We start from the raw sequence: 10,304 nt of genomic DNA on the forward strand, positions 1-10,304 counted from the left end.
ATGGCTTTTCTCGGCTTAATCCAGTTAAAGGCGCGTATCTCGCGACAGCTCCGTGTCGTTGCGGAGTTGCGTTTTAGCACTGACAATATCGCGTTCTGTCAGCAGATGCCGGCAAAGCGCCATTGTGCCTGTGCAGTGTGTGCATCTCTACAGCTCTGATTAGGACTACTGTCACCATGTAAGTAAATGTCTTCAGTCGTTGTCCCTCCTTGCTATTCTACATGACGGCAAGATTTTGGCTTATTCCCTAATGTTATCCGGGTTAGCACCAGGCTAACCTAGGCTAGCTCTAGCTACTCACCAGGAGTAGAGCTACTCACTCACTCACTCTAGCAGAGTATGGGTTTCTACTCCCTCTTATGGCGTCATCACCCAGTTACTGTAAAAAAACATGCTACCTTTGAATAAACCCCAATAAATGTTATTTTAATGCATTTTAAGACAGAAATGTTTAAATATATACATATTGAGCACTTTAATTTACACATTAATTGGTTGTGGTGGTTAACCTGCAATTTACACTTTAACATGTGAAAATTAGAGACACACTAGACTGTTTTCAGGCTAATTACCATTTACCCAATTATTTCAATCTTGAAATTGTCTCTAATTGGTCTAATTGTGTGAAGTGAAATATAAATGAAAAATGTAATCATCACTGTCCATTTACAGCCGTACTGATATTCAGATCAACAGCACTCTTACTCGTGATATGGATTAAATATTCATGGGTTTCATCCGGTCCCTTTCCACAGGTGTATTAATCAAGCACAATGCAGTCTGCATTCATAATCTAGGTGCTTGATTTTATACACCTGTGGAAAGGGACCGGATGAAACCCATGAATAGGAAACATGATGAAAGGAGGAAGACTCAGACCTACAGAAGTAACGTTTACTGACTATTGATCGGTAAGATTCTCAGAGAGGAAGAACTATAACTACAGAAGAATGGAAAGAGTGTGTGAGTGAAGGTGGTTGTGAATGTGTGTAGATGTGTGTTAGTTACAGGATCAGAGAATGACACCATTCCTCTGTCATAGTTCAGATACACTCTCACACGATCAAGCTTCTGATGGACAGGAAAGCCAACCGGTTCAGACCATCCGTACTGATGATACCACACACTCCAGACATCAGCGTTATAGAAATCACGTCCCTTCCTCTGGATTGATGCTCTAGTTACCCCAAGATTCCAGTATGAACTCTCTTTAAGCTCCACATCCCAGCAGTGTGTTCCTGAGTTAAAACCCTCTGAACCCAGAACACAGAGATAGTCGTCAAATCTCTCTGGATTATCAGGAAGAGGTTGATTGATCCCGCTGTATCTCACACTGGTCAGATCATCAGACAGGACGAGACGTGGATGAGCCGTGTTTGGATCCAGAATCACAGGAGCTGATGAGACACAATCAACAGCTGCTTTTATTCAGTGAACCCAACTCAATTATGAATTATGACAGTGTTTAACGGTATCAACTATTAAATGTGTGATTCAGACATTTGTGTCCCATCCAGAGAAACTAATATTTTGGGAAAGTTAAAATAACAATAAATCAATGAGATCTGTTGATATTTCTGCTGTAGATGAAAATCTGTAAGTGTGTGTGTGATCTTCAGCAGCATCTGATCATCCTGATTTTGTTGGCTCTTATAGTCTGTGTATTGGTTTAAATTTGTTTATTCTTAGTGTCTGTTTTGTTTGACTTATGTTGGATTGAGAAATTATTAATTATATATAATTAATTATATAAACATTATTATAAATCTGAGATTAAGTTTTCTAATTGTAACAACTCCTAACCACCAAACTCCGCTCAGACCTTCAGACTGTTCTGACTCGAGTTGCTATCAGTTTATCAGTTTCCCTCTCCACCCATCCATCATGTCCAGCTCAGATCTCCTGCTGTCAGACTCACTGTTTTGGACGATGTCCTGCATCTTCTTCCAGACTCTGAACGGCAGGTTGCCCAAGTATCGTGGCACATGAATCAAAGCTCCAGAAGCCATCTGTGGATCCGGCTGTGAGCTCTGGACTCTGGAAGAACATTCAGGAGTCAGAACTGCAGTGGCTTTGGATCAGAACCAGAGAGACCAGAGACAAGAGCAGATCACTCACCTTTCCATTGAGACTGGAAACTCCTGCAGAACAAACACACCATTTATCATCAAGAACTCAATCAATCATCAATCAATCAACCAATGATCTGAATTCAGACCTTCAGAAAGCAGACGTCATTGGCTTTCATCATCTCCTCCATGTCTTTGATTGTGTGTGAAAGAGCTGAGATGTGTGTGTTCATCTCCTCCAGCTTCTCCTTCATCATCTGCTTCTTCTGCTCCTCTTCCTCCCTCAGTGCAGTGACTGTAGCTTCTTCTTCATCTCTGAGAAACTGATGAAGCTTCTCAAACTGCTGTTTAATCTGACGCTCTGTGTGCTCAGCTTGAGACTGAAATCACATCACATTCTCTTCAATCATCTCAATCAACACTTTACATCATTAATATCCAAGATAAACTCGGATACACGACATAAAACTGATCCAGAAGCAGATCTCTGCTTGTCATTTACAGAAATAATCAACTGGAATCCATTATATCAGATCATAACTGTATATAGTGATCCAACAGCTGTAATGAAAATGACTCTCGTTTCTGTTTCCTCACCTTGATGTGTTGAACTGTTTTCTCAAACTCTCCTTTCATTTCTTCATTGTGTTTAAGTTTCTTCTGTAAGGTCTTCAGTGCTGTATTGAGCTCCTCCTAGAATTGAACAAAAATACATAAAACACAAGATTACAGTGAAGAGAGGAAGAGAAGACAATACAGTGATATGGCCATATAGTGCAGTGAAAAAGTATTTGTCCCCATCCTGATTTCTTCTGTTTCATCTCATACTAAAATTATTCTTAAATTAAAACCTACTATAAAACATAGGCATCCTGAGTAAACACAAAGTACAGTTTGTAATGATTGAAACTGCATTTATAAGTATATAGTGGTTCAGCTGGACTAAACACTATTACCCAGGAAGCCAAAACGGTTCTGCCCGATAATGGCCTGATCCGGCAGGCCTGAAGAAATAACTCGGCCCGGTTGCGGTTGCAAGAATCAGGATGGACACTGGATGAATGAAGTCCCAGAATCGTCCCAAATACACAGCTACCAAAACTGCCGGCATTGGGCCACAATCACACTGACAAGAATTTAAACACTTAATCGGTACTGGCCCAAATCTGGGTACTAAAACTGAGCTTACACTGCCGGAATTGGGCCACAATCATGGCAACAAAAATGTTACACTTAGCCAGTACTGGCCCAAGACTGGGTACTGAAACTGAGACGACACTGGGCCACAAACACGCCGACACTAGTCTTGTTTGCTAAATTAAAAAATATACTTGCACTTACTCTTATACAGAATTAAAAACATTTTTGTACGTTCAGTAAAACTTCTACTAATTAAAGACTCCTTCCAGTTTTTATATAAAACAGAGCTTTGAATAATTAGTTTTTCCACATCTACTTCCAACTAAAATGAAAATATATTTCACAGTGTCCTTGTTAAATCACATGTACTTATGCATGTTGTTAGGTCCCAGTGAGTGTTTGTTCTGTTTTGTTTTTGGTTACAGGTGTTTAGTGGGGGTGTGGTTTATCCACCTAGGCTCATTTGCGGGGCTATATGAACTTCTGGTGATTGCGGGAGAGCTATGGTGACTGTGCGGCTGTTATTCTGTTGCTTTCGTTTGTTATATTTATTGGGTTGCATCCATTTTAGACCTGAAGCTTACACTCCTCTTTCATGCACGCCTTCACTGCTGACTTCCATTAATACTGATTACTGATTGTTTCAATATCTTTTGATACTTTTTTCAGGATTCAGAGTTTAAAAAAAAGAAAATAATTTATTTAAAATATAAATATTTTGTAACAATATACACTACCGTTCAAAAGTTTGGGGTCAGTAATATTCTTTCGTTCTTTAAAAAAAAAGAAGAAATTAATACTTTTATTCAGCAAGGATGTGCTAAATTGATCAGAAGGGACAGTAAAGACTTATCTTTAAATAATATCTATTTTAATTAAATACTGTTCTTTTTTTTTTACTTTATATTCATCAATGAATTCTGAAAAAAGTTACCCTGGTAATCCAGAGTTCTCACGAGAGCACAAATTGAATTTGCTGAGCGAGTTACTCTGGTGTCGAGTAATGATGCTCATTAAATATGCCCTTGTAGCCGAGCTGCACCAATCACATCGGGTTATCTGATATAGGCGGGCCAGAGGCGAGCTAAACAGATGATGACAGCGCTAGTGACAGTGCAATCACAATGCATTTTCAAATGCATGCTTGGTGCCGCCCCTCGAGTTGGGGGCGATTTTCATTACTCAATGCTAGACCCTTAATCTTTCGGATTTGGGTCTGGATTTCCAGGCTAGAAAAAAGTATCACAGGTTAAAAAAAACTGTTTCTAACATTGAGTAATGTGTCAAAAATGTTGACCAGTAGTAGGCTACTGTACTATTATACTATTGCTGCATAATTATCAAAAATGTTAAAGTCCTTTCACGTCACCATTTGGTGTGTTGTTGTCCGCCTACACTTCACATAATAGGCCTGGAGGTGGCGCCTGGGCTTCATTTAACCAACTATGATAGTTTGATCAAATGGTAAACTGTGTATCAATATACATAGACTAAATAAAAAGTGACTATAATACTACTTACCATTAACCCGTTTAATCCCAAATTTTTTCTTGCAATTTGAATACATCGATTTACTCCTTAGACCTCCCTAACACACAAACTTTATGCCCTCATTGATTTTATGTTGGTTAAGTTAGTGAAATATTAGGTTTTATACTCGGTCACAATAGTGACCGGTGGGAAACACCATAGTCAGAATTCATTCAAATTCTTCAATTAGGCCTATTTACACAACACATTCCAAGACATCCATAACCTCGCTTTGTCATTTCATGAAGGAGGCTTAGTGAGATGAAAAGGTTGTCATGGACAAAGTTACACCCTGGAGGAACTTCTGCTTGTTTGGCTAGACCTCTATGGGCTAGAGTAGACCAAGGACTACACTTGGGCCCTTTCCTATAGGCCAGTTTCAGGGAGATGTGTGTGCACTCATTCAGTGCACTGAAGATGGGCTGTACATTGTAGAAAGGGTTGTTTGTGGTCATGTTTGGGGCACACCAATTGGTTCTCATGAACATCTGCCTCATCCTCCAGATGTTTCACCTCTGCATCGCCATTCAATAATCTACCTGGCAAATAGACCATTTCATCCATACTCCCTATCTGAGCCATCACTATCACAGTCAGTTTTAATTTCCTCTGTTTGCTGCGCACAGCACCTGTGGGGTCACATACGTCTAGGAGGTCCAACACATCTGATAGTTTTAAACTGTGTAAAAAATAAACAATTGATAACTAGGATTAACAGCCAAAGCCTGTGTTTTCAACTGAAACACTGCGTTATACTACCGGTCACAATTGTGACCGTTAACAAATTTACACCTCTTACCAGCAAAATATATATGCAGGAGTATAATTCTCAAAATATATCAGTAGTAGACCCTTTAAAGAATATATGTACAAAATTTGATAGTTCTATCTGTTAATTAAGGTGTTTTTGTAGTAGTGTGAGGAAGACATCTTCTTCTAGATGTGCAAGCAGAAAATAAACTGATCTGATCATGTGACCTTTCACACTAGTCACATGACAATAATACATTTTAATCAAGACAATCTATTTTTTCTTTTAAAAGTTGAATTTCTTGCCCAAAGCCAATAACAACACTTTTAGAGCTTCCAGAAATAAGAAAAATATGCGGTCACATTAATGCAACTTTTGAAAAACGGAGACATTTCCCTTCGTTTGCGCCCTTCGTTTACACGCAAACGGAGGATTCGCCAATGAAACCGATTCTTTCTAAAAACTCCGGCCAGAGTGGAGATTTTGAAAATTTCGTCTGCATGTAAACTGAGAAAAACAGAGTTTTAGGCAGCGACGTCACAGAATGTGACTATTTTCGGGATTCTGATTGGCTAAGGTGGGCTTGAGCTTCTCGTTACACTGCCACCTACAGGTTTGGCATGCTCTTGACAGCATATACACAGGTTTGTGTGCACAATGTTATTTTTGAAAACGAAGAGGGGTGAAATGTCCGTTTATGAAAATAGCCATCCACGTGTAAACGTAGCCTTTAGTAATCCTGGAGACTTTGATTAGCTGATTCAAGTGTGTTTAATTAGGGTTGGAGCTAAACTCTAGCGCTATGTCAGACAACTCACAATTATAGCTTCATTATAAATGAACATTACTTCGATATAATATGTGTAAAACGGTTTATTAAAGCGATATTATTATATGTTAGATTATCAAAGGTTTACTCACCACGGTACCAAGAAGTTCTTCTAGTCTTCTGGCAATTAGCAACACAAAAAGCCCGGCGGCTGTCGTCACTAGATGTCAAAGCTAGTGCGCATGTCTTGAAACTCACATTGCAGAAATAATGTTTAAGTTCCCTTAACCACTTTAAGCTTTAAATCATTTATTTCCAAATTTAGTTAGTTAAGAATAAAGAGTTTTTTTTAATTTTTTTTTATAGGAATTAAATAAATAATACACTAATAAATAACAACGTTGACAGGAAAGGATATTACGTTTAAGTTTAAGGGTCACTGCTACATACAATTTACCACATTGTAAAAGGAGACTCATTCCCCGCAACCAAACTGGCCCGGGTATGTATGGCCATATCTCACCCAAAATCAGACCAGCCCTTATGGCTCGTAATCGGGCCGAATGTGGCTAAATGTGCCGTGTCTCAGTACAAATTGGGCTAAATGCGCACATCCAAATCCTAGCCAAATCTGTCAACCATTACTGGGCCAGAGCTGGTTCACTTTTGGTGAGCCGCTGCCAGAACACGGCCGAGTGAGCCGACACTCAGCCGGAAGTGGCCCGATTGCGCTGGCTACCTGGCCAGTCCTTCAGTCCCGTTCAATCATATCAACACTTAAAGAGGACTTTTGTCAACAGCATGAATTTGCTTAAAACGTCTAAAACCGTAACACACTATGACAAGGGTAGTGTGGAAACTCCAGAAATAATGATGAAGAAGGTGATTCAAATACATCCATATGTGAAGGCTCTTGCCTTTTGTTTTATGTTGTATTTAGTTTGAAGATCTAAAACTGTTTAGTATAAGACACAAAAACAGAAGAAATCAGGATGGGGCAAATACCTTTTCACAGCACAGTAAATGTCATGTGAAGTTGAGTAAAATGGCAGAGAGAAATATTGAATGCATGAACGTGATGATATCTGTTTATGACTAATTATTGTTAAACGAAACAAGAGACATTTGTCTTACCTTATAAGATGAAACCACTTCACTGATGGGTCTGAATTTGTGATTGTCATGTTGTTGTGAAGTAATACACACTACACACACTGGCTGTTTGTCCTGCAGACAGAAGAGTTTGAGTTTCTCACTGTGTAAACTGCAGATCTCCTCAGATCCCGATGAACGCGTCTCATTTCTCTCCTTCAGGAACGACTCGCACAAGTTTTTTAACACACGATTAAATGGAGGTTCATCTCTTGAGGATCTTCTCCTGCAGACAGGACACTCCTGAGTTTTCTGGATTCTCCAGAACTTTTGAAGACACTCTTTACAGAAACTGTGACTACATGATAAAAGAACAGGAGCCTTGAAGATATCACAGCACACGGGACAAGAAAGCTCTTCTACAGACACATTCAGTGAAGCCATTTTCACTGTTTGAGCTCCAGCATTATAAACTTGACTTTTCTGGACGGTTTCAAAAATGAATCACCATGAGAATCACAACGATCTGCAGTCTGTTGCTTCTCCAAAAAAATCCGTCTGTAAAGTTTTGATCTTCTTTCTCCATTGATCGCTGAAAAGTCATTATGACAGAAAGGAGAAATAAGTCAGTCTCTTCCTTCTACTCTAACGTATTCAGAATGAACTTGCACTGAAACATTAAAATATAATGCTGTAAAACCTTGTGTTACGGCCCTTTATCTAATTTGGCTCGTTAAAACACATGTAAGACAAGGACCGTACATATTAAGAATCACAGACGACTGGGTGAAGTTTCAAGGTGTGAATCGTTTCTTTTAATAAAACATATGAGAGAGCGCACCAATAATAAACAATAAATCAAACTAATAGCACAGGTAGGGCAGCAACAGGAAAACAGAAAACCTGACTATCTAACTCTGTAGACAAGATCTTATCTGCTCCCGAGGAAAACAACAAACAGAGTGAGTCTTCCGGGCCACTGCTTTCCTACGCTGTGTTAACTAAATAATAAAAGTGATCAAAGAAAATACCCACTACCTGGCTTGAAAATAACAAATAAAAACTCAGTCCGTGATCTGGATCAGTCGAGGCAAAGATCGTAGACTACCCGCCATGAGGCAAGTAACCCCAGCTGTCACTGATCAGAAGGGTGGAGGCAACGAGAGCAGCGAGCATCGCGAGAGAGCAGAGAGAACCGAGAGAGACCAGCCTCAATTCCGGACCGGCTTAAATACGGGGTTTCCCATGACGTCATTCATGACTGCACCTGCGATCTCAGATAGAACAATTAACATTCAGCAATTTAAATCACCACCACATAACACCCTCACCCTTAAATAATTAATTGTAGGGTGAAAAGAATACATATCTTACCTCAGAGACTGCAATTAATCTAGATGCGAGATAAAGCATCCGCAACCACGTTATCCTTACCCCGAATGTAACGAATGTCAAGCTCAAAAGGCTGTAGGAATAAACTCCAACGCATCAAACGTTGATTGTTATTTTTCATCCGATCAATAAAAATCAAGGGATTGTGATCCGTGTAAACAGTCAGTGGGTACGAAACAGAACCAACATAAACGTCAAAATGTTGAATAGCAAGAACAAGGGCGAGCGCCTCCTTCTCAATAGTCGAGTAACGTCGTTGATGTTCATTAAATTTACGTGAAAAATAGCAAACAGGATGCTCGACGCCAGTGTAATCTGATTGAAGGAGAACAGCTCCAGCACCGGTGTCACTTGCATCAACAGCAAGAGAAAACGGAGTTGTAAAATCAGGAGCAGACAAAACAGGAGAATTAACTAAAAGTGCTTTAATTCTCTCGAAACTCGATTGACAAATCTCAGACCATTTAAATGGAACCCTAGGACTAAGAAGGTCGGTTAAGGGCGAAGCAACTACAGAAAAATTCTTACAAAAATTTCTGTAGTACCCAACCATACCCAAAAATCGACGAAGCTCACGACGTGTATTAGGCACGGGAAAATGAGTGATGGACTCTACCTTAGACTCAACGGGTCGAACCTGACCGCTACCAACAATCTTTCCCAAATAAGTGACCGTAGCCCGGCCAAATTCGCACTTCGCTAAATTAACCGTAAGGTTAGCTTGAGACAAACGACTGAAAAGCGCATCGAGTTGCTCCACATGTTCTGACCAGGACGCGCTATAAAGGACCAAATCATCCAAATATGCTTCAACGTTATGCATGCCTTCGATGACGCGATTGACCAGTCTCTGAAAGGTTGCCGGGGCGTTTCGTAAACCGAAAGCCATTACGGTATAATGGAGAAAATTATCTGGTGTTACGAACGCACTGATTTCTTTCGCACGATCTGACAACGGGACCTGCCAGTATCCTTTAAGCAGATCGATCTTCGTAACAAACACAGCATTTCCTACATGATCCACGCAATCTTCCATACGAGGCAATGGATAACTATCTGGTTTGGCCACAGCATTAACGCGTCTAAAATCAGTACAAAAACGAAATGTACTATCAGATTTTTTTACGAGCAAACAGGGTGAGCTCCAAGGACTAAAACTTTGCTCTTCGATGTCATTCTCAAGCATGTAGGTCACCTCATTTTGCAACAAAATTCTCTTTTCAGGACTTACCCGATATGCGTGCTGTTTAATAGGCAACGAGTCACCAATATCGATGTCATGCTCTATTAACGAAGTACGAGATGGAATATCAGAGAACAAATTACTGTACGTCCGAATAATATTAGTCACATCAGCTCGTTCGGCAACGGTCAAATGAGAAAGGTGCGAGTCTAAGGTTAGAATGATCTCAGAATTTTTCAATCTTCCCGCAACCAGTTCGGTAGAAGGAAACTCTACATCCTCCTCGAAAGAAGAAACATCGCCGCTGTCCGATACAGCAGAACACGATGGGTGGATCGAAGATTCAGGACTGGACAACGCCTCGGTGTCAGGTATATC

The 10,304-nt window shown here is 40.0% G+C and overlaps 1 protein-coding gene across 1 annotated transcript; it reads right to left on the minus strand.

The window, feature by feature from the left end:
• Window positions 1–856: 856 nt before the first annotated feature.
• On the minus strand, window positions 857–7,815 carry LOC309501967 (nuclear factor 7, ovary-like). The gene is made up of 6 exons (XM_082174267.1): window positions 7,394–7,815; window positions 2,667–2,762; window positions 2,219–2,449; window positions 2,119–2,141; window positions 1,919–2,037; window positions 857–1,397 (listed from the first exon to the last, which is right to left on the minus strand). The coding sequence occupies exons 1-6, from the start codon at window positions 7,793–7,795 to the stop codon at window positions 895–897; spliced, it is 1,374 nt and encodes a 457-aa protein (XP_082030393.1). The 5' UTR covers window positions 7,796–7,815; the 3' UTR covers window positions 857–894.
• Between the last annotated feature and the right edge of the window lie 2,489 nt (window positions 7,816–10,304).

Source organism: Leuciscus leuciscus, assembly GCF_965113295.1.
Source record: "Leuciscus leuciscus genome assembly, chromosome: 6".
Classification (NCBI taxonomy): Eukaryota; Metazoa; Chordata; class Actinopteri; order Cypriniformes; family Leuciscidae; genus Leuciscus; species Leuciscus leuciscus.